General features: G+C 39.4%; 1 protein-coding gene across 1 annotated transcript; it reads left to right on the top strand.

The window, feature by feature from the left end:
• Positions 1–79: 79 nt before the first annotated feature.
• Positions 80–25117, top strand: MDH1 (malate dehydrogenase 1). Its single transcript, XM_005901271.3, has 9 exons — positions 80–223; positions 5029–5127; positions 6055–6151; positions 8964–9139; positions 11388–11510; positions 21764–21940; positions 22396–22509; positions 23069–23158; positions 24779–25117. The coding sequence occupies exons 1-9, from the start codon at positions 221–223 to the stop codon at positions 24902–24904; spliced, it is 1005 nt and encodes a 334-aa protein (XP_005901333.1). The 5' UTR covers positions 80–220; the 3' UTR covers positions 24905–25117.
• Positions 25118–25780: the final 663 nt, after the last annotated feature.

The raw sequence follows: 25780 nt of genomic DNA, 5'->3' as shown, positions 1-25780 counted from the left end.
CTCGGGAAGTGTAGTTCTAACACTTGAAGGAATTGCATTGGAGATTGCACCGGAATCAGGGCAGCTTAAACTACAGTTCCCAGAGGGCCCCGCGGTCGGGAGCCGAGTTTTTTCTTTTCTAACACCGCTCGCCTTTTCCGAGTCGGTTCCACGATAGAGGTGACCCGACTGTCTGAGGCTGATTCGGCAAGTGCAGAAAGTGTCCGCGCCCTTCCCAATCATGGTGAGTGTGGGCCCCTGCATGCTGCTCATCTACGGCCTTCGTGCCCCTCTGTGGCGTGTCTTGCTCTTGAAGGACTGTTGGCGGAAGGCTGTCCAAGGAATTGTCCTTCGCGCCCTTTGGAAAGTCTCGATTCATCTTCTGGAGACTGTCGCAGTGACCTAGTTAGTTGTTGGCAAAGAGTTTATTTCCAGCTGAGGTTCTCAGAAGGACTTTAGATAAATCACTGTCCTTGGAGAGGCGAGATCTCAGCCTTTCTGCATGTTGGGGGTACAAAATACGGAGCTGGGGGTACAAAATACGAACCTGGGGGATTTCTCCCAAGCACTCTCTGGGGGATTGATAAGGCCGATAAGGTTTGAAATGTGGAGTGTTGGACCTTAACCTCTTTTCTCCTCTTAAGCCCACAGTGTTTTTAAGGGCTTTTGTCACAAAGCTTTTGAAAGCAGAAGGCCCTCGATGCAAAGGTAGTGCTTACCAGATGCTCGGGATTACAGCCTGCCTTTTCGGGAGAAGTGTTTCCGCCATGTCTAATTTCACGAAATGTGATTTAAAACCTGTTCATTGATCTCCTTCTGTGCCAGTACATGCTACAGTGCCGGTGTTTTTTACTAATCTGTATGTTAAGAATTCTAGAACCAGCACTTTTAAATGTTACACAATGTAACCATCTTGTCATGAAGATCTGGACACCAAGATCTCCATATCTTGTCTCTGTTGAAAGGAAGAGGGTGGGAGTGAGGGAACGCTGACGTATGAATAATCAGCATGGTTGAAGGTGACATTTGATTACCAACCTGAGAGAAATTGCTTCAGTACTCGTGTTTATAGTTGAGAATGGTTTTTCTCCATTATTTCAAAATACTAAAATGAATGGGGAAATATTTGAAGGAATTGGAACATTTCCAGAACCTGAAAAGACATGTTTTAAGGGCAAGGGGATAACTCCTTCCACCTTTGAAAAGGAGCCAGTGGCAACAGCGTCCAATTTTCAGTGATAAACCTAGGTTCCCTATTTATTTTGCCAGATAACATAATTAGTCATTTGAACGATGGATTCAGTGGTTTCTGACCTAATAACCTTAGCAAGAAAGCAGAGGTACTTATTATCAGAGAACCTCAGACTTCATAATTTTAAAACTGGATGGAACCTTTTATAAAACATCTTGACCATCTTAAAATTGAGTTTACTGAAACCCAAAGCAAATGTGATTTTCTCAAGGTCACACAGGTTTGCCTCCAAGGATCTCACACTCTTTCCATTTTACCATATTTTGTCATTTACACAGGTAAGTCATTCTAAAATTTTATTTTTAGTTGCTGAAGTTCTGGATGAAGATGCAAGTTCATATATCAGCACTTATATTACTTGACAGTTTTACAATGAGAATATTATATTTCTAGAATTGGAAGGGAATTTGGAAATTATTTCCTCTAATCTTCAAAAATATGGTTAGGTCAAATGATCTTCCCAAGGTCAAACAAAGATCCTGGGCCCCCATTCTTTCTTTGTTTTTCTGCATGGTAGATCAAGGCAGCCCTGACCCCTGGAAGGTCACTGGAACACCAAATAATGTCCATGAGGAAGAATCCTCCCGTCAGTTTGCTGAAACTTGATAGCAAATTCTCAGATTACTCAATCGCCTTGCCTTCTCAGGAGGGTGTCTAAACAATCACTGCGTTAGTAAAGACCCATCTTGTGTAAGCTGATAAAAATCAGGTTTTTGTGTTTCTGTTTTTTTTTAAAGGAGGGGATCCTTTCCTTGTATCCATTGGGAATGACAGCAAGAATAAACTGTGAAAGAATCTGAATACTGTTTATGTGTCTTATATTACAGAAATATGTATAAATAAGAAAGTAAAAATGGAATATATGGATCTCTCCGTAGAATGACAGAAGGAACACTTAAATTCAAACTTTACAAATGAAAGACTTGAACACATGCGCAGGACAGAGCCCTCATCTGCAGGAAGGTCATTAATACCCTGCTAAGAGCAAAGACATTCCTTCTTTGAATGTTGGCAGACTGCCCAGATATCTAAGCAAAGAATAGTAACCTCTCTTCACACTGTAACATTGTGAAAAGTCAGTGGGCATCTCCCACCCTCCTGCTTTTCAACTGCAATGATGCAAAGAGCAGGCAGAACCAAATACTGCGCATGCTTTTCTGTTTCATCATCAGAGACTCAGACACTAGGCTTCACACTACTTGTAATGAGATGGAATTACCTACCTGTGAAAATAATTTGCTCAGTGATACACAGGAAGGAAACTGCTGAGATAGGATTAATGGCTATTTATTAGTTGCCTGTGATACTTGGAAACCTTTTTTTTTTTTTTTAGTAGCTAAAATTAATGCCTAAAATTGACTGCATTATTCTAACCATCTACCTGCTTTCTGGGAGATTAAGTTTTATACGTCATAGTAGTAGTCACTTTACCCTCATTTCTTATCCTAGGTTGCTTTCATTGAAGTAGCATGTGTTCATATTTCTCTTAACCCTTGCTTTCCTTCATTCAACATATCCTTTTTGAATGCTATATGGGAGTGCAAATTTGAGTCAAAGGCAGACTATTCTCACAGGAGTTCCACAGTGTAGTAGAAAATAGACATAAACTACAAGAGTCCTTAGAGGGAAAATCTCTGGTGACAGAGACCTATTATTAGAGTGCTTCCCACATACTAGTCTTATTACTTTGTGTGTTAACTGTCTCAATCCTTAGTGCCTTTTTAGGTAGCTATTAACTCTATCTTAACCTTAGAGAAACAATACAGTAACTTGCCTAAGGACACACAGCTGAGTTGAGGAATCGAGATTTGAACCAGAAAGTCTGGCTCTAGCAGCCATCTCTTCATCACTCTACTGCATCTCTAGCCTCCTCTTTTAAAAAATTGCCTAATCTTCTTGTTTCTTACATATGGTTCACTAATGGATTCTCTGGCATGTATTATGTACGAGGTACGTAATAAAACCCTGATTAGAACTACTGAGCTAAATAATTTTGCTAACCATACCTGGAACTATTGTCACTATTTTCAATCTTCTCAGCGCAAATATATAAAATAATTCTTTAAAGCATATTGGGTTTGCTTCCAAACAGTTCTTTTACATTCCAAAGCTTTTGGTAGTAATTTTACAAGATCCACCTACTCCTTCAGCAAATGTTTGATGAGCTCTAACTACATGCCAGGCATTGTTCTAGGCAGCTGGGATACAACAGTAAATAAAATAGACAAAGCCCCTATCCTTAAAGAGCTTGCATTCTAAAGAGGGAGACGCAATCATTTCTACTATCATGTACTATACTTCAAGGAAAGAGAGGGAAATGACAGAATTTAAAACGTGTAAAGGCCATGTGATAGAAAATAAATATATAGAATAACACATAGTGTTCTTTATAAACCTAAAGCCTATTGGGAACAAATATGTATTGTTTTAAACTGGATTATTTGAGGAGTTATCATATTTTGTTTATTTAGATATGAAAGCATGGGGGAAGTTGGTGAAAAGTATAGGGAAGAGACCCAGAAGGTCAGGAAGAAACACCATAGTTTTTTCCCTTTTTCTCCATTCACTCTGGGTATCTCTGAGGAGGAAACACATACATAGTCTGCAGTGTTCAGATTCATTTCTCTACCTGACACTGTCCTGAGAGGTTTTTTTTCCCCCGTCTGACTTCTGTAGATACCAAACTGCTAAGAGCTGACCCCTCTTGAAGAGGGAATTCTTAATATAAAGAAACCTAATGCTTCTATCTCCAGTCAGTTCAGCCACTTCTCTCATGTGGGTAACAAATGAGGTGACACATTTACCACTTACAGAGAGGAAGTACATTTACCCAGCATTGTCCGAGAAAAGAACAATTCCCTTGACTGAATTTTTCCATCTAAATGTACCCATTTAAGTTTCCAGGGATTTTTGTTCAACTCTTTTTAATAGAAATATTTCTCTCCTTTAATTCTCTGAGGTTAATTTAACTTATTTCTAATAACTCAGGGTCATCACTTTGAACTAGATATATATACTTTTCAGCCATATGTTCAGATTTTATCCAAGGTCTATGACTTCCTTCTATTATATGTTCTTTGTACTTTTTCCTCTCCCTCCCCTTTAATATTAATTTTCCCTTGGTATCAGGTTGTCAGCTGTGACTACCCATTGCTACTGTTGTTTGTTACTTAATGCTAAAATTTATTACAATCCAGATTATAATCCAGATAAAATGTGTTTTAATCCTTTTTTTTTTTTTTTTTCTTCTTAAATAAAAAATATAGACTCATTTTTCTTCCCCCAAGGACTTGAATCATGATTAATAAACTTTCTGGTTCTTTGTAAATGGAAAGTTTTAACCTCTGTTCCTCTTCCTGGTGTGAAGGGTTCTTGTGAACAGAAGGGTGTGGAGGATTTGCATAAGAGGATTTGTAAGGTTCTAGTAGCCGCTGGGGTTCATATCATCATATATTGCACATCAAAATTGTTAGGACTATTTTTAGTGGTAAAATATCCTAAAAGAGATGGATAAGATTTTGTAAGTAAATCGAAGATAGCAGGGAGAGTTAACTAACACCACATATATGTGCTAAAGGACACATGTCCCAGAAGTCACTCGGTTGCTTTGTGCATGCTGTGTTTACTGGGACAAGTCTGGAACGAATATCTTATACTAAGCCAGATGCGAATGGTCTTTAAAATTTTACATTAGCTTTTAAAGTATGTGGTTGTCTTACTGTAGAGAAAATATTGAAGTTCTTTAGGGTAGAGTAGCCTTTTTTTAATAAGATGTTAATGGGTCTCTTTCATTACAGTCTGAACCAATCCGAGTCCTTGTGACTGGAGCAGCTGGTCAAATTGCATATTCGCTGCTATACAGTATTGGAAATGGATCTGTCTTCGGTAAAGACCAGGTAGGGGCAAGTGTCAATAAATCCTAAGTAAAAGTAAGAACATTTTCAATAAACCTTCTATTTACTTGCAAATAAATTTTTAAAGGAATGAATAATTCCAATAAATGTCCAAGACACACAGCTATAAATGGAACCTGGCAGGTTCCATGTACCCCTCTTGGCACTGAAAACGCTTTGCAAATTATAACTATTCCATGTACTGTTAAGTTGACTTGGTGCTGCCAACAAATGTCATAATGACAGTAACTTATGGAGACTCCTATGGGAGAGAAAGTTGCTGAATAAGCACTTTCTTGTTCATAAATGGTCTTTAGACCCAGAAGAGTTAAAGAGGCAAATCAGTTTCCAAGTTTGAAGCAGGTACCCTCTATTCCCTGGTAGCTCAGTCAGTAAAGAATCTGCCTTCAGTGGAGGAGACCTGGGTTCCATCCCTGGGTCGGGAAGATCCCCTGGAGAAAGAAACTACTTCCCTCTACTCTAGCAGGTCTGATTAATGTACACTAAAATCCTTTTCTATGATAATCATCTATCCATTGTCCTTACCCATGGATATCAAGTTCTTCCTTCATGCAAGATACTGTGCTTAGCTTTCTATGAACTAAAATTGGATACACAGCCATCAACAACAAAAGCATGGTGTGGCATGTCACTTCAATTTGGTATTTCTTCCATGTACTCCTTTAAAATTCAGTAAAGGTGATTCCTCATAATGTGTCTGTTAGCAAACTATTGCTGGTTTTATAGTATTCCTTTTTCGTAGAGTAGCCTGCTGTTAAGACACCTGACTTCCTAAAATAATTATGATTAATTAATGGGAATTACACACACATACACACCAGTTAGCAAAAACTCTGCGAAAGGACTTTTTCCGTGACTAAATGACATAACCAACACTGACAGATGCTGTCCTTGCTGTTTATCTGGCAGCCTATCATTCTCGTGCTGTTGGATATCACTCCAATGATGGGTGTCCTGGATGGTGTCCTGATGGAGCTGCAAGACTGTGCCCTTCCCCTCCTGAAAGGTGAGCTGGGGAGTGGAGGAGAAAGGGATTTTATAGTATTTTATATCTTTAAAACAGTGGATTTTAGAGCTTTATTAACTGGCCTTTCAATTAGAAATTATTTCATTAAAAGTTTTTTTATTTTTGCACTACTACAACTTGGTAAGATGTATATATACCAAGAATGAATAAATAAATAATTAACAAATGTCAAGACAGAAGTCTTAAATTTGATTGAAAGATTCATTAAAATATTAGGTCAAGCTGTAAACTAATTTGAATGTTTTTCTTCAGCTCTACCTTCATTATTATCTTTTTTGGGAAAGGGAGGGTAAGAATAATACTCTCAAAGAACTTGCACAAACCAAAAATATATAGACTCCCAAGAGAAACCATGCTCAGAATTCATGTGTCTGTTCAATAAACAATCACTGGAAGGGCTGCTCTGCCACCTGAGTCATTTGATTGCAAAGTTATGTAAGAGAATGCATTACCCTGTCCAAGCTGTTCTTTTTCCTCACCCACTGTTTCCAAATCAGCTTCCTATGTTGCTTTTTTCTTTTTATTCCCTTCTCTGCTGAGTTCCCTCTGCTGCCTCTTGTGTACCCAGGTTACAGTCAGCTTGACCTTGGTCAGCTATGAATATAAAGGTTCAGTAGATAAGGCTGCATGACTGGGAAGAAGATGGATTATTTTTTTTTCTCCAACTGGTGCTCTTATGTATATTTATTTCGGGACTTACAGCAGCCTGATTGCAGAGAAGGCAATGGCACCCCACTCCAGTACTCTTGCCTGGAAAATCCCATGGACAGAGGAGCCTGGGAGGCTGCAGTTCATGGGGTCGCTAGAGTCGGACACAGCTGAGCGACTTCACTTTCACTTTTCACTTTCATGCATTGGAGAAAGAAATGGCAACCCACTCCAGTGTTCTTGCCTGGAGAATCCCAGGGGCGGCAGAGCCTAGTGGGCTGCCGTCTGTGGGGTTGCACAGAGTCGGACATGACTGAAGAGACTTAGCAACAGCAGCAGCAGCAGCCTGATTGACACAAGTTTCTGATCTAAACATTTATCAGTGACAGCACTATATTCTGATTGTCCTATTATTTTGGGGCTGCTATAACAAAAATACCGTAGAGTTTATAGGTTTATAAACAACAAATTATTTCTAATGGTTCTGGAGGTTGGGAAGTCAGTAATCAGAAAGCCAATAGCTTGGATGTCTGGTGAGAGCCCAATTCCTGCTTTATAGACAGACATCTCACTGTGTCGTCACATGGCAAAAGGGGTGAGGGAGCTCTCTGAGCCTCCTTTATAAGGCACTAATCTTATTCGTGAGGGCTTCTCCGCCCATGACCTAATCTTTTCCCAAAGGCCCTACCTCCTAATACCATCACACTGGGAATTAGGTTTCAACATATAATTTTATGGGAATACATCCAGTCTATAGCGTTGGTCATGGCCTTTTTAATACAGTCAGCAAAAGAGATCCATGATATACAGCTGATGCTTTAACAACTCAGGGCTTAGGGGTGCCAATCTTCCCAGCAGTGGAAAATCAAGTACAATTTATAGTTGGCCCTCTGTTTACAATTCCTCTGTATCTGCGGGTCCACCCAATCTCAGACTGTACCGTACTGTAGTATTTACTATGGGAAAAAAAAATCCACATATAAGCTGGACATGCACAGTTCAAACCTATGTTGTTCAAGGGTCAACTGTATGTTCTTTAATCAAAAAATATTAAGTGGCATTTATTTTGTTGGACTGCAGCATAGTGGTTGAACTCTGAACCAGTCTGGACTTGAATGACAGTCCCACTCCTCTTTGACATGTAGCTAATTAATCTCTTTAAATTTCATTGTCTTCATCTATAAAATGTTTGGGTTTCCCTGGTGGCTTAAATATCCCTGCAATGTGGGAGACCTGGGTTCAATACTTGGGTTGGGAAGATCCCCTGGAGGAGAGCATGGGAACCCCTTCAGTATTCTTGCCTGGAGAATGCCCATGAACAGAGGAGCCTGGCGGGCTACAGTCCATGGGCCACAAAGAGTTGGACACAACTGAGCAACTAAGCACAACACGGCACATAAAATGTTAAAATTAATTGTGACAAAATAAATCTCTCAATGTTACTCCTTACAGAAAAAAAGTCCTCAAGAAGCATGATTTTAATTTGGTTGATAGTTTAAAACTTAAAGTAATTGTAACTTAAAGGTTAGGTGAGTTAGCTTCTCTTTTGTGTTATCAGTGGTAATTAATGTGAATAATTAATGTTGCTTTGAAAAGTATATTATACCTTGCTGCTGCTGAGTCACTTCAGTCGTGTCTGACCCTGTGCGACCCCATAGGTGGCAGCCCACCAGGATGCCCCGTCCCTAGGGTTCTCTAGGCAAGAACACCGGAGTGGGTTGCCATTTCCTTCTCCAATGCATGAAAGTGAAAAGTGAAAGTGAAGTCGTGTCCGACCCTCAGCGACCCCCATGGACTGCAGCCCTCCAGGCTCCTCCGTCCATGGGACTTCCCAGGCAAGAGTACTGGAGTGGGGTGCCATTGCCTTCTCCAATATTATACCTTGCATCATAATAAAAGATGAAAGCTACAGAGTTTTGAAATTAAGATAAGCGAAATAAATGTATTGACATTTATGCTTATGTTATGGTTGTTGAATTAATATATTGCCTTTCTTTTCTTAGGCCCTTTAAACTTTGATCACTGTGATTTGTAAAAGTAAACATTTGCTGCAAAATGGAAGAGTTACTGGGTAGATTCAGTATGAAAAAACCTCAGACTTCCGTGTTTAAGTAGCTCTGCATATTTATTGCCATGTTCACAGATGTCATCGCAACAGATAAAGAAGAGATTGCCTTCAAAGACCTGGATGTGGCCATTCTTGTGGGCTCCATGCCAAGAAGGGATGGCATGGAGAGGAAAGATTTACTCAAAGCAAATGTGAAAATCTTCAAATGCCAGGGTGCAGCCTTGGACAAATATGCCAAGAAGTCAGTTAAGGTGACCAACAGAATATTTTACACGGTTTTTCACTATCAGCATTTGAAACTTCTACTTTCAGCATTTAAGTAAAAATGAGATAATTTGCTTTCTTTTTTTCCCCAGTTCTGTGCAATGGTCAATAAATACAGGTATAGGGTTTTGCTCGATTAGTCCTCCCTTTCTGGACTTTGTTCATATAGTGTAGAAATCTATATTCTGAGGGGCTCAAAAATATTTTGCCTGTGACTATGACATGGAGATTTAATATTAGTTTCTAAACCTGTAGAAAAGGCACAGAACCTTCTGGTGCTCTTTTAGCTGTACAGGACTTTTTATTCAGACATTTGGATTTGTGTGTGGTTGTGAAGGAAGATGGCTGTAAGCTGTGTTTGTTTTCAGTGACAGGAAGTGGTGGCTTCTGAGTGCTCAGATTTTCTCAATCCAGAGGAATTTTGATATACTTGTCTCGAGGAGTTGAGTCAGTTATGACTTCTGGGTGTTCAACCTATTTGGTTTTAAATTTATCTTACTGTTACAGAAAGCCTCCTTTTACCAATTAAGTATCGGTTACCTAGAACTTAAGGGACTGAAAGTTACCCAGTCGTGTCAGACTCTGTGACCCCATGGGCTATACAGTTCATGGAATTCTCCAGCCAGAATGCTAGAGTGGGTAGCTGTTCCCTTCTCCAGAGGATCTTCCCAACCCAGGGATTGAACCCAGGTCTCCCGTATTGCAGGCAGATTCTTTACCAGCTGAACCACCAGCGACACCTGAAGGTCTTCCCTGTAGCTCAAACAGTAAAGAATCTGCCTGCAACACGGGAGTCCCGGGTTCGATCTCTGGGTCAGGGAGATCTTATGGAGAAGAGAATGGCAATCCACTCCAGTATTCTTGCCTGGAGAATCCCATGGATAGAGGAGCCTGGTGGGCTACTGTCTATGGGATCCCAAACAGTTGGACACGACTAAATGACTAACACTACTACCTACCTACCTACCTAGAACTTAATTAACTGTCACAGCAAAAAGTTTTGCTGGTTAGAGGATTTACTGATTTCAATACACTTCTTTCTCCCAATCCTGAATTCAAAGAAAGCTAAAAGAAAATTTTACAAGATTTTCTAATGTTGCCATTTATAATGTTATAATACTTCATAGACACCTGAATTTCTGCTCTGTGCCGACTTTATTTCAAGTAGTTAACTTTTATTTTCTGTAATCATTAACAGAAAATAATAGAAATAAATGGAGAAGTCCCCAGGTCTCTTAGTAAAAAAGTTACAAGGCTGCTTGGAGTTATTGTGCTACTTGCAGATTAATTGCATCTCAGCCAAAAGTGTCTTTCTAGGGGGAAATAAACACCTACACTGGAGTAGCTAGGGATATTGGAGTATCATATCTGTAGCTTGCTCACAAACAGATGCAAAAAAGACTAAGGGCTGTGTGTGTGTGTGTGTGTGTGTATGTATGCATGCGCGCACGCACGCACAGAAGTGAAAGAGATGGGGCAAATTGGAGAATCTAGGTAGAGGGCATGTGGGAGTTAGTCTTTGTAAGATGCTTATAGCTTTCTGTAAGTTTGATATAATTTTACAGTAAGTTTTTAAAATCATTTTATTAAAGCTTTTTAAGACTTGTAAAAAAAATTCATGTATTCGTTTTGCTATGCTATATTGTAATTCACTGTATCCCCCTTTCAAAAAGAAAAAAAGCCTGAAGTGCTTTCTCCTAAAGATAGATTCAATGAGTATAAAGGGGTGGGACCTGGTATTTTGGCAACTATCCCAGTTAATTCTTAGGATTAGGCAAGAATGAGAAACACTTTTCACTCATAAGGGCAAATCACTGCCCTAAAGTAAACTCCTTAAAGAAGAATTTCTTTCTTGGGCTACTTTTATGAGATGGGAAATTTTTATGATTGACTCGAACCCTAAGTTAGAGCTTTTGGTTACTAGTTTTTTATGGCAAGAAAATAAACGCTATCTCTATTTTAACGGAAAACACAATGACTTGTATATTATAATGGTGGTTTTAGTAAATGTTTTCAGGAGTCACATCGAATTCTAACAAGAGGAAAAAAACATGTATTAGAAAGAAGGATAGAAACCTCCTAGAATCTAGAAACTGGGGTAATAACTATACATATTTAGCTCACACAGACTTGATTAAAAGGCCGCATGTTACATCAGTCATATCCTATTGATAAGCTGGTTTACTTAAATCAGTGTACGGTCTGAAGCTCTGCTGTGCCTCCTGTACATCCTAGGTTATTGTGGTGGGAAATCCAGCCAATACCAACTGCCTGACTGCCTCCAAGTCGGCACCATCCATCCCCAAGGAGAACTTCAGTTGCTTGACTCGTTTGGATCACAACCGAGCTAAAGCTCAGGTAAGAAAGATGCATTTTCAAATCTTAATAAATGTTCAACTTTAAACCTTTTTTCTCACTTTTAAAGTAACTGAATCTTAGTTTGTACTTTTTTTCTTGTTTTGTTTTAGTAGGTAGCTATTCCAATTTATTAGGACATCTTTAAATCTAATCTCTTCGGGCAGCTGAACTTTGTACTTAATTTTCACCATTATATTCCATTTCCTTACTTTAATCACATGTCACTGCTAATGTCCTCTTAGTACAGTGGTTAAAAATTAGTCATTAGTGTAGATAATTCACATAATGGTACACAATTATTTTTGTCAGGTACATAGGAAATTATAAAAACAAAGGTTTGAGTTTTGTGTGTTTCATGTGGTTCTGCTTTTTTCACTCAGATAAGCAATCAAATTGATTTAAATTTTATATTTAATTTCATTTTCATTTTTATAGCCTTCTCATATTCTACTTCCAATTTACCTTGATTCATGGACCTAACATTCCATGTTCCTATGCAATAGTGTTCTTTATAGCATCAGACTTTACCAGATGCATCCACAACTGGGCATTATTTCCACTGTGGCTCAGCCTCTTCATTCCTTCTGGAGCTATTTCTCCACTCTTCTCCAGTAGCATATTGGACACCTAACGCCTGGGTGGCAGGGGGTACAGCTGGAGGCAGGAGTTCATCTTTCAGTATCATATTTTTTTCTTTTTGCTTTTCATACTGTTCATAGGGTTCTCAAGGCAAGAATGCTGAGTGGTTTGCCACTGCCTTCTCCAGTGAATCATATTTTGTCAGAAGTCTCTACCATGACCTGTCCATCTTGGGTGGCCCTACATGCCCTGGCTCATAGTTTCATTGAGTTAGGCAAGGTTGTGGTCCATGTAATCTGCTTGGTTAGTTTTCTGTGATTGTGGTTTTCATTCTATCTGCCCTCTGATGGTCCATGAATCAAGGTAAATTGGAAGTGGTCAAACAAGATGGCAGGAGTGAACATCGACATTTTAGTTATCAGTGAACTATAACTAATAGTGGGCAAGAATCCCTTAGAAGAAATGGAGTAGCCCTCATAGTCAAGAGTCCAAAATGCAGTACTTGGGCGCAATCTCAAAAACAACAGGATGATCTTGGTTCGTTTCCAAGGGAAACCATTCAGTATCACAGTAATCCAAGTCTATGCCCCAGTCACTAATGCTAAAGAAGCTGAAGTTGAATGGTACTGTGAAGACCTACAAGACCTTCTAGAACTAAAACCAAAACAAGATGTCCTTTTCATCGTAGGGAACTGGAATGCAAAAGTAAGAAGTCTAGAAGATACCAAGAGTAACAGGCAAATTTGGCCTTGGAGTATAAAATGTGAAGCAGGGCAAAGGCTGACAGAGTTTTCCAGGAGAATGTGCTGGTCATAGCAAGCACCCTCTTTCAACAGCATAAGAGACAACTACACATAGACATCACCAGATAGTCAATACCACAATAAGATTGATTATATTCTTTGTAGCCAAAGATGGAAAAGCTCTATACAGTCAGCAAAAGCAAGACGGGGAGCTAACTATGGCTCAGATCATGAACTCCTTATTGCCAAATTCAGACTTAAACTGAAGAACGTAGGGAAAACCACTAGGCCATTCAGGTATGACCTAAATCAAATCCCTTACGATTATACAGTGGAAGAGACTAATAGATTCATGGAATTAGATCTGATGAACAGAATGCCTGAAAAACTATGGATGGAGGTTCCTAACATTGTGCAGGAGGCGGTGATCAAGACCATCCCCAAGAAAAAGAAATGCAAAAAGGAAAAATGGCTGTCTGAGGAAGCCTTACAAATAGCTGAGAATAAAAGAGAAGCTTAAGGCAGAGGAGAAAAAGAAAGATATACCCATCTGAATGCAGAATTCCAGAGAATATCAAGGAGAGATAAGAAAGCCTATTTTAAGTCAGCAAGGCAAAGAAATAGAGGGAAAACAACAGAATGGGAAAGATTAGAGATCTCTTCAAGAAAATTAGAGATACCAAGGGAATATTTCATGCAAAGATGGGCATAATAAAGGACAGAAATGGTATGGACCTAACAGAAGCAGAAGATATTAAGAAGAGGTGGCAAGAATACACAGAAGAACTGTACAAAAACGATCTTAATGACCCAGATAACCATGATGGTATGATCACTCCCCTAGTGCCAGACATCCTGGAGTGTGAAGTCAAGTAGGCCTTAGGAAGCATCACTATGGGCAGAGCTAGTGGAGGTGATGGAATTTCAGCTGAGCTATTTCAAATCCTAAAAAATGATGCTGTGAAAGTGCTGCACTCAATATGCCAGCAAATTTGGAAATCTCAGCAGTGGCCACAGGACTGGAAAAGGTCAGTTTTCATTCCAACCCCAAAGAAAGGTAATGCCAAGAATGTTCAAACTACCGCACAGTTGCATTCATTTCACATGCTAGCAGAGTAATGCTCAAAATCCTTCAAACTAGGCTTCAACAGTATGTGAACCAAGAACTTCCAGATGTACTTGCTGGATTTTGAAAAGACAGAGGAACCAGAGGTCAAATTGCCAGCATCTGTTGTATCATAGAGAAAGCTAGAGTATTCCAGAAGAACATCTACTTCTGCTTCATTGACTACGCTAAAGCCTTTGACTGTGTGGATCACCACAAACTGTGGAAAATTCTGAAAGAGATGGGAATACCAGACCACCTTACCTTCCTCCTGCAAAACCTATATGCAGGTCAAGAAGCAACAGTTACAACCTGACATGGAACCATGGACTGTTCCAAATTGGGCACGTCAAGGCTGTATATTGTCACCCTGCTTATTTATATGCAGAGTAAAAATGCATCATGTGAAATGCTGGGCTGCATGAAGCACAAGCTGGAATCAAGATTTCAGGGAAAGATATCAATAACCTCAGATATTCAGATTACACCACCCTTACGGCAGAAAGGAAGAGGAATTAAAGAGCCTCTTGATGAGGGTGAAAGGAGAGTGGAAAAGCTGACTTAAAACATTCAAAAAACTAAGATCTTGGCATCTGGCCCTATCACTTCATGGCAAACAGATGCAGAAAAAGTGGAAATAGTGGCAGATTTTATTTTCTTGGGCTCCAAAATCAATGTGGACAGTGACTACAGCCAGGAAATTAAAAGACACTTGCTCCTGGGAGGAAAAGCTGTGACAAACCTTGACAGTGTGTTAAAAAGTAGAGACAACACTTTGCCCACAAAGGTCTGTATAGTAAAGGCTATGGTTTTTCCAGTAGTCTTGTATGGATCCGAGAGTTAGAACATAAAGAAAGCTGAGCACTGGAGAATTAATGCTTCTAAATTGTGGTGCTGGAGAAGACCTGAGAGTTCCTTGGACTGCAAGGAGATCAAACCAGTCAATCCTAAAGGAAATCAACCCTGAATATTCACCGGAAAGACTGATGCTGAAGCTGCAGCTCCAATACTTTGGCCACCTAATGTGAATAGCCAACTCATTGGAAAAGACCCTGATGCTGGGAAAGATTGAGGACAGGAGAAGGGGGCGATAGAGTATGAGATGGATAGCATCACTTACTCAATGGACAAGAGTTTGAGCAAACTCTGAGAGATAGTGAAGGACGGGAAAGTCTGATGTGCTACAGGCCATGGGGGGTCACAAAGAGTAGGACAGGATTTAGCCACTAAACAACAACAATATGCTTATTCATGAGTGAGTATAATCTTCCATGTAAAGCTGGGGTTCTAGATCCACTTGCATAGTACAGCACGCTCAAACATACATGACTTGCATGTTGAAAAATGGCAGTCCTTGGGGTAGAGGTTTTAGCATTAAAATGAGGCAAAGTTCACTCTAGGTTGACAAAATCCAGGTACCTATTGAGTGAAATCACAAGGGTCAGCAAAGTCTCATTCCTTAGGCTCCAGTTAATCTGGTGACTGAGTGCTTAAGGGGTTTTGGATGCTACAAAACAGCTCAAGAATGTGCTTTTGGTTGATCTTTACCTTTGAAACAGGACAGAACAAGGAGTCTTTACAACTGATTTGTTACGTTTGCTATGGTTACTTCTCTTGCCTAATAACAGTTTTTTGTTCTTGCATTCTTTGTTCTTTTTGAAATCATTAATTACTGAGATCTATTCTTTGTTTCCACATGAAGACCTAGGAGGCCTTAGTTCACCTTTCTCCCAGTCTCCTTAGAACAGAAGCTTTCTGAAATTCAGTCTAGTTCTTAACTCAAGCTTGTCTAGTGCATGTTACAATTTCTCTTAAGGATTCTGCTTCTGCAAAATATGACAAACTCTGGTTTAACCGCATACCTTCCTTATTACTGTCTGGCTAACAAACCACTGCTTTAAACTGAGAGCTGATAGTCTTTCAGCTCTGGGTTTTAGTTTCTACACTAAACTGAATATTTTACATTTAATTTGTCATTTATTTCTTATAGTAACCATATGAGATATGTTACTATCTCCTGTTAAACAGATAAGAATTCTGAAGCCTAAAAAGGTCAGGGGACCTGCTCAAAGTCACACAGCTAGTCAGTAAAAGGGTCTGCCTAACTCCACACCCTCATGTGTTCTTACATAATGGTATGGTGCATGCATGCTAAGTCACTTGAGTCCTGTCTGACTCTTTGGGACCCTGTGGACTGTAGCCCATCAAGCTCCTCTGACCATGGGATTCTCTAGGCAAGAATACTGGAGTGGATTGCCATCCCCTTCTCCAGGGGATCTTCCTGATCCAGGAATCAAACCCGTGTCTCTTAACATCTCCTGTATTGGCAGGGAGGTTCTTTACCAGTAGCTTCACCTGGGAATGCGATCAAGTGACTTAAGTCCATTCACTAGCTCTGTGACCCTGAGAAAGTGTATTCAAGCTGTAAAATGGGATAATAATTGTTATCTATCTCAGATGGTAGTTAACATGCACTAAATGAGATAAGATCTATGTTAAGACCTTATCTTGATGCCTGTCACATAGTAAAAACTCAGTAAAGGTTGGCTACTGTAATTATTACTGATGATGATGATGAAGAGATATATAACTAAATTTTGAGAAGTCACACTTCAGAAATATCTCAATTTAGAAAGTATTTGGATAACAAGCTAAAATTACAAATATTTCCTGAGAGGCTTTGGGCTGTGGGCTGGGTCTTCTGTCTTATTATTTAGCCAGCATTCAGTGGCTGGGAAGAACTGGGAGTTGGTTTGAATGACTGGAGGCTGGAGATTGGGGTACTGTAGAGCAGTTATGGGACTTCCCAGCGGGTGCTAGTGGTAAAGAACCCACCTGCCAATGCAGGACATGAAAGAGACAAGGTTTCGATCCCTGGGTCAGGAATATCTCTGGAGGAGGGCATGGCAAGTCACTCCAGTATTCTTGCCTGGAGAATCCCACGGGCAGAAGAGCCTGATGGGCCACAGTCCAGTGGATCACAAAAAGTCAGACATGACTGAAGCAACTTCACATGCACACCCAGAGCAGTTATGAAAGAAAAGGTGGTACCACAGGTGTTGCATCTGTGGACTTTGGATTACCAGATGGTGATTCACTGCGTTGCAACAGGGAGAAGACAGTAGAATGATGACAACACCAACAAATTTCCACCTGTGCTGTTTGACCTGAGGCCTTAGTGGAGGCAGGCGTTGGAAAACTGCTTTCAGATGCACAGCAGAAGGATGCTTTGTCCCAGTGCCTGCAACAGTTTTCCTTGCGGGGTGAAAGTCTGAGTGAGGAAAGAGGGAAGAAAGCCACAAACTTTGGCCCATGTTTCAGCATGCTGGTCTGGCACAGTGACAGCTGTTAGGAAGTTTTTGAAGGAGCTGTTTCTTGCTCCTGCAGAGGCTGTTAATCCAGTGAGAAAAGTAACAGACCCAAAGATTAATTTTTCTTAACATGAATGAATACTGCTGCTGCTGCTCAGTTGCTTCGGTCGTGTCCAACTCTGTGCGACCCCATAGACAGCAGCCCACCAGGCTCCCCCAGCCCTGGGATTCTCCAGGCAAGAACACTAGAGTGGGTTGCCATTTCCTTCCCCAGTGCATGAAAGGAAAAGTGAAAGTAAAGTCACGCAGTCGTGTCCCACTCTTAGCAACCCCATGGACTGCAGCCCATCAGGCTCCTCCGTCCCTGGGATTTCCAGGCAAGAGTACTGGAGTGGGTTGCCATTGCCTTCTCCCTGCATGAATCATGCTGCTGCTGCTGCTGCTAAGTCGCTTCAGTCATGTCCGACTCTGTGCGACCCCATAGACAGCAGCCTACCAGGCAAGAACACTGGAGTGGGTTGCCATTTCCTTCTCTAATGCGTGAAAGTGAAGTCGCTCAGTCGTTTCCAACTCTTAGCGACCCCATGGACTGCAGCCTACCAGGCTCCTCCGTCCATAGGATTTTCCAGGCAAGAATTCTAGTCTTACTTACATAATTTGTTTTAGAAATCAGAGTGCCTCGCTGCCTAGTGACTGTTTATCACCTGCAAAATTCCCCTGTGTATTTGCAAACCAGAGCTACGTATGTTGTCTGCTGGCTGGCAAGGTAATTTGTCAATGAAACCAGTTAGGTAGTATCACAGAACTAAATACTAGTTAAAGAAATTTAACTAGAGCTGGAGAATGAATCAAAAGCTGTTCAACAGGTCTGTGTGACAGGCATGAAAATGTCTGAAGGAGCAAGGAGCTGCTTATCCTCAGAAATCACATGCTGGGTGCAAAGTACTGGCCTTTGCTATCCAGAGAGAAGCCGATTAGCTCAAGAGATCTGAATAACAAGAGGAAATGGGCAAACAGGACACAGGAAGTCAGGAGAGCCTCCTGTAGGAAGGAGAGGCCTGCAGGCAATTTGTCCTCACTGTACTTTGGAGTTGACATTCAGCAGAGTTAGGATTTCTAAATTCTTGATAATATACATCTTGGCTTACTTGTCCCAGTATAATTTTCCTTTTTCTCAATGATGCCAGCTAAATATAAGTAAGAATAGTTCTTTGCAAGTCCCTTCAGGCCATGGCACACACAGAAAATGGTACTCATTGCATAGCACATCACTCTGCCCCAACCACTAAGCAGATCAGTAGCCTGGTACCCCAGAAACCAACCACCCAACTAACTTGTGAAGACTGATATGGTAGTTAATAGTCCTAATTTTTGCAGAACTCTAAATAAAGTAGGGATTAGATCAGAAGTGATTTTAAATGTCAAAAACAAAATTTTAAGTTATTTTTAAAATCTATTTTAGGACTCAAAAAATAAGTCTCAACTTATAAGGGTCAGTGAAAGTAAGCACAACTTGCTTCTTCCTTAACTGAATAAATTAGCATGAAGATGAGTCAAGGCATTGCAAACATTTTAGGTAATGGCTTTTTTCATTTTTACCATTTTGGTTGGTTGGCTGTCATTTTTTACTTTTTATTTTGGAATAATTAGACTTAGAAGAAGTTGCAGAAATAGTACAGAGAACCCCATGTACCCACCACCCTCCTCCCCCAGTGATGACATTTAACATAACATAGAGCATTATCAAAACTAGGAAACCGACTAAACTACACACAACACTGTTAAATAGGTTTACTCAGATTTCTACAGTTTTTATGTCTTTATGAATGGTCCTATGTCATCCAATTATATATTAGATTACTATAACCACAAACTGTACCATCACCCACAAAGAACTCCTATTCCTGTTGCCTTTTTATTGTTACACAGTCCCTCTCATTTCCTAAACTCTGACAACCATTTATCTGTTCTCCAACTCCATGCTTTTGTCATTTTAAGAATGTTTTAAAAATAGAATCCTGCAGTAAGTAACCTTTTTTGATTCAGTTTAATGCTTTTAATAGCCATTCAAGTTGTTATGTGTATCCGTAGTTCATTCCTTTTTATTGTTACTCCATTTATTTATTTAATTATATGAATGTACTACAGTTTGTGTTAGAAGACAGAAGGAATGAAAAGTGCCCACCAAACTGAGAAGGCATCTTGAGACCAAAAAACAAGGCAGGCAGCTCCATATAACCAATGAATCAGTTTATTATAGGGTAACTTACTCACAGGGTGGGATTGGGATCAGGGATACAATGACCCAGAAACATTTGCAGCTGCACACCATACCACAGAGGAGCCACAGGGACAATTTAGTAGTTACCCTTGGGTATGAGTATAGGTGCTTTGAAACAGGACATTTCTGAATTAAGATTTATGAACAGATAACTGGTATCGTGGATGCCAGGAATGTCAAGGGAGGTTTTCATCATTAGAGACCAGCAGAGCAGAGAGGCTGGCTACCTGATCCTAATGTTTATTAAACCGTATAATATAAACTACAAAGCCCTAGATGTGATTCACTTCTCAGGTCAGTTTTAAAGGATAGGAGAAACTATAAGGGCCCAAGATGGTGTCAGTTATGCTAACAGCCATGCTTTGTTTAACCATTCTTGAAGGACTTTTGAGTTGTTTCGAGTTTGGGGCTAAAATATCAGGCTGTATTCTCTTTGCTATATGGTGAACACACAACCAGAGCTTTGATGCGGTGCTGCTATTATCTGTGTATGCAAAAGCTGTGGATTCTGGCACAACTATTTTTTTCCCCTCTCGTTCTTATTGCAACGTAAAGGAAAGAAAAATCACAATGTAACCCTAACACATCAGCTTTTAAATTCTTTTCTAAAACCTTTCTCTTTTAAAATCCTTATAAATTCTGCTATCTAATTAGAAAGAAATTACAGGAAAGCAAGTATTAGAAATCCCTAGAAGCTCAGCTTCCTGAGGACTTCCCTGGTGGTGTAGAGGGTAAAGTGTCTGCCTGCACTGTGGCAGACCCTTGTTTGATCCTTGGGTCGGGAAGATCCCCTGGAGAAGGAAATGACAACCCACTCCAGTACTCTTGCCTGGAAAATCCCATGGACGGATGAGCCTGGTAGGCTACAGTCTATAGGGTCGCAAAGAGTCTGACACGACTGAGTGACTTCACTCACTTTCAAGGATTATATAACAATGCTGCTTGAGGACAGTAGCTCAGCTGGTAAAGAATCGCCTTGCAATGCAGGAGACCCTGGTTTGATTCCTGGGGGCAGGAAGTCTGCTGGAGAAAAGATAGGCTACCCACTCCAGTATTCTTGGGCTTCCCAGGTGGCTCAGCTGATAAAGAATCCACCTGCAATGTGGGACACCTGGGTTCAATCCCTGGGTTGGAAAGATCCCGTGGAGAAGGGAACAGCTACCCACTCCAGTATTCTGGCCTGGAGAATTCCATGGACTGTATAGTCTATGGGGTCGCAAAGAGTTGGACATGACTGAGCGCTTTCACTTTCTAAGTAAAATATAGGAATAAAGCCAGCCAATTAATTGTTTGGCTTCCTAGTACATATAAGTTTTATTTGTATGTAGTGTGTTAAGTATGCAAAAACATTATGTCTAAAAAATATATACATACAATATATACATATCTTAATTCAAAAAAGGCCTTGTTGCTAAAAAAAAAAGCTAACCATCATCTGAGCCTTCAGCAGGTCATAATATTTTTGCTGGTTGAGGGGTCTTGCCTTCATGTTGATGGCTGCTGATTGATCAGCGTGGTGGTTGCTAACGGTTCGGGTGACTGTGGCAGTTTCTTAAAATAAGATAACAATGAAATCTTCCTTTTGCAAAAAATTTCTGTATAGCATACAATGCTGTGTGATAGCATTTTACCCTGAGTAGAACTGATTTCAAAACTGTAAGTAAATCTCTCAAACCTTGCCACTGCTTTATCAACCAAGTTTATGTGTAATATTCTAAATGCATTCTTGTCATTTCAACAACCTTCACAGCATCTTTACTACTAAGAGTGAATTCCTAGTAGTAAAGAGGAAAAGCCTTAAACATTATAGGGTACAGTATTGAAGTAGAATGCTTAAAAGTAAGGATCATCTTCCAGTTTATGGATGACTTATTTGTGTAGTAGCTTAATCAAATATAAAACACGAAAGTTTAATATTGCTTGAATACATAAATATGACCTTTGTTTTGTTGTTAATACTTGGAGATGTCACCTAAGCGTTTCTGACCAATCAGGTATTTAGATACTTTCTCTACTATTAAGTTCTTTTGGGAAACTTACCAAACAGTAAAATCTTTGGGGGGAGGGGGTTTTTGTTTGTTTTGTTGTTGTTTTTTTACAAATCAATATAAGTCTTGTGTTCTCTTAAAGTTTCAGAGGTTTTTATCTTAAGTACATTTGTCAAATAGATCACAATTTGAAATTTAAAACAAAAAAATTTGTCTAAGTAACGTATTTGTTTTTTGTTGAACTAGATTGCTCTTAAACTTGGAGTGACTTCTGATGATGTAAAGAATGTCATCATCTGGGGAAACCATTCCTCAACTCAGTATCCAGATGTCAACCATGCCAAAGTGAAACTGCAAGGAAAGGAAGTTGGTGTTTATGAAGCTCTGAAAGATGACAGCTGGCTCAAGGGAGAATTCATCACGGTGAGAAAAATCCAGGAGATCTCTTCACAGCCAAGCATCAAGAACTCTTGAGAGAGACACACATTACTGACCTGAGTCTCCCCCCAGTGGGTGGCAGGAGGAAACCCAAAGACAGCAGGCCTTTGATGAGTGTGTATATTCTTTGGGAGTCATACTGAAGCAGTCATAATCCCATCTGATCTATTGTGTGGCTGTCAAGATTGATAAAGTGGGAAAAAATTAAATACCTTCCAGTCATCCAGCTATCTTACAGAGATCCATTTCTTCATATAAAGTGTGGTCAGCTTTCTGTGTGGGTCTTTAGTTGTCCCTTTTCAGAAAGACTGGTGCTTTAAGTGAAAGAGATTAATAAGGCCACCACGGGGTAGTTGTGTGATTTTGGAGGGGACACAGTAAGCTGTAGTTTCAGCCTTTCACCCCAGGAATAACCCTGCTATCTCTGCCTGCCCACCCAGACTGTGCAGCAGCGCGGTGCTGCCGTCATCAAGGCACGAAAACTGTCCAGTGCAATGTCGGCTGCAAAGGCCATCTGTGACCATGTCAGAGACATCTGGTTTGGAACCCCAGAGGTGAGGACTCAGTGACTTCCACAGGCCACTCTTTTATTTTTTCCTCTGCTGCTATAATGTAAAAAATCAAACAAACAAAAAGACATGTGGCCTTGCAGTCAGGCCAGTTAGGTTCATATCCCAGCTCAGCTACTGACTAGGTGAGGAACCTTGGGAAAGTTGCTTAGCCTCTCTGAGCAGTTTTGTCATCTCTTACATGGCATTTAACTCACAGGGTTATAAGGTCAATGAGATGAAATGTGGAAAGCACCTAACATAGTAAGAGGTGGCTTTATTTTTCTTCTTAAAACCTATATTGGGCCACCAGCTTCCATGTTTATAAAATGAGGGTTATGTTTCTCTGGCTTACTTCACACATAGATTGGAAGAGTGGACTGAGATAGCAACCATGGAAGTTGCCCTTTTGTCTAAGTACCTGATGATGATTCTTTATACAGTAATGAACTTATGCACAGAGTATCAATAAGAACCTATCACCTGGTATAATTTTCCTTTGGTTATGAAAAGGAATTCTTTATCACCATGTGAATATAAAACACTGACTGTTACTTCTTTTCAGGGAGAGTTTGTGTCCATGGGCATTATCTCGGATGGGAACTCCTATGGTATTCCTGATGATCTGCTTTACTCGTTCCCCGTTACAATCAAGGTAAGGTATTGTGGGTTATTTTTTTTAACCCTCTGTCCCCTAATGGAAAACCAGTTGTGTGTTTTTATTAACAGTGGTATATTTTAGTCTAGAAAGTTGTTCCTTTACTAAATTAGACATTTTTCTCAGCTTTAAAATCATGTGAAGCACAACTTCAGGTCACTAAAAGATTGAAATTAATCTGGAAAGCAAGTTTCAACTCTCCCAACTAGACACTTTTTTTTTTTTTCCAGGTGTGGATTTTTATTTTCACAAAGAGACAACAATGCCTTCCCACATACAAGTATTTACAAAACCCAACTGATTCACCAATCTAGAACCTGGGTTTTTGTTTTTTGTTTTTCCACTTCTCAACATAGTTGGGAATATGGAAACATTAATACCAACACAATTCCCAGAGATGGAATTTATCCATCAAACAGTGCAGATTACCTAAAAGTGCACTTACCTGCACAACTCAGTCTAAGAACCTCAGTGATACAAATCTCATGGCCAAGGTTTTATTAATCTATTTGGTTTCATACCATGCAAACCTGAACAAGTGTGCTGCTACACTAAACTGAAAATTGGTTTTCATTTTACAATTAAAAAGGTTCTCAACGCTTTAGCAACTATACAGAATATGAAGGTTTATTTCAAAAAAGAGTACATTTCTTAAAACCAGGATACACAGATGCACTTAATGTAACAGTACCTTCTGCAAAAATAGGTTACATAATACTCAGAAATGCAAGGAACAATCTTATTTTCTAAAAATTAAACAGCAGACTTCTTAAGCTTAAACAGCCTTCAAAATGGAGGCTGAAAATTCTTGTTGATAAGAAGTAACTCTAGAGCCTGACACCACAGAGCTAATGCTGCAAATTAAACCACTACCACACACCTGCAAACTACTCTCTATATTCACACAGCGTTAAACAAAATGGTTTTGATTCCTATCTTTTCCAATGTGTCTTGGTGCTGCAAGAAAAAAAGTTGAATGATACACAAAACTATTAAAAGTTACAACGGAACTATTTAAACATCTTCTCCAAAATTGAGAAAAGCAATCATGTTAAATTTTAAAAAAAGAGAAAAAGGAAAAGTCTGACAACTCTCAAGCAAGTCAGAGGTCCTCTTCATAAGTAGTCAAGTAAAGTTTATAGGAGATTTCAATAAATTATCTTGAAACCATGGCAGCAAGTAATTTTCAGAATCGTCGTGGAGGTACACCCTTAAATGGCTTAAATCCGGAGCCACTTCCTCTTGGCATGGAATTGCCACTTTTTGTTACTATGGCTCTCATATTGGGTATCTATAAATATTCTCTTACTTCTAAATGAAACAATGGTTCTCAGTATTGTCGCTCTGTATTACAACTATATTGAAGTCAATAGTTTTTTATATTTGCTAATTAAAACCTCATTTAAAGATGTTTTTTCTAGATTTAGTCAGTTTCAAAATCAGATGTTGAGTTTTTATCAGAATTATCTGTTAATTAATATCTGGATTTTGATTTGCTTCTTTAGATTCACATTTTAAAACATACTCCTCTAAATTAAGTTCAAACTAAGTTGTTGCTTGCTGGAACAACTTCTGGTTTAATCATAAATCTCTTAATTTGCATTTATTTTCAAACAGGATAAGACCTGGAAAGTTGTTGAAGGTCTCCCTATTAATGACTTCTCACGTGAGAAGATGGATCTTACTGCAAAGGAACTGGCAGAAGAGAAAGAAACTGCATTTGAATTTCTTGCCTCTGCCTGACTAGACAATCATTTCGATGTTACTAAATGCCCCAAAGCTGAAGAATCTAAATGTCGTCTTTGACTCTAGTACAAAATAATAATAATGCCATACTTAAATTACTTGTGAAAAACAACACACTTTAAAGATTGTGTGCTTCTTGGTACAAGTTTGTGACAGTTTATCATCATGCTGTTAGTGTCGCATTCTAAAATAAATATATATTCAAGTGAAGATGACTTGGACTCTAATTCTAGACATTTTGTTTCTATTCAGAAAACAAATGTGCATGTTTCCCAGCTTGCCTAATAGAGTTATGATTTTTTTTTTTTTTAAAAAAAGGGTGTAAAGATAGAAAATGTTACAAAGTAAAGCACAATTCTCTCATATTTAAATAGAATAGGAAAATCCCACTTCATAACCAATCTGTTTTGGAATATAATTTTAAGTCAGTCTTTTCTTTTTGGCCACACCATGTATGGGATCTCATTTCCCCTCCCAGGGAATGAACCAGTACCCCCTGCAGTGCAAGCACAGAGCCTCAACCACTAGACCACCAGGGAAGTCCCCAGAATATAATTTTAAACATTACCTACATTAGGCAGTTAAACATATTTTTTTAAATCTTAATTTATGCTTTGTGGATAATTTGGTTTTAACATTAGCTGTTAAATAGACTGCAGGTAACATTAGCTGTTAAATAGAATGCAGGTAATATTCTGTTAAGTTTAATGCCATTGGTAAGGGTGGAACAATCATTTTCATGACAGAAAAGAAAGATCATAAGCTGTCCCTTGAGGTATTCTATAGCAGACAAGGATTCATTTACACTTCATAACTGGTAAATGGCACAGAACTTTATACTAGCAAAACTATGCTAAATCTAAGCTTATTACT

Source organism: Bos mutus, chromosome 11 (assembly GCF_027580195.1).
Source record: "Bos mutus isolate GX-2022 chromosome 11, NWIPB_WYAK_1.1, whole genome shotgun sequence".
NCBI classification, from domain to species: Eukaryota; Metazoa; Chordata; class Mammalia; order Artiodactyla; family Bovidae; genus Bos; species Bos mutus.
This window is presented reverse-complemented; position numbering and strand designations above follow the sequence as displayed.

Coding starts and splice junctions, on each gene's coding strand:
- MDH1 (XM_005901271.3), top strand. Junction 5,128..6,054: donor CTGTCTTCGGTAAAGACCAG/GTAGGGGCAAGT, acceptor TTTATCTGGCAG/CCTATCATTCTCGTGCTGTT. Junction 21,941..22,395: donor TCAAGGGAGAATTCATCACG/GTGAGAAAAATC, acceptor CTGCCCACCCAG/ACTGTGCAGCAGCGCGGTGC.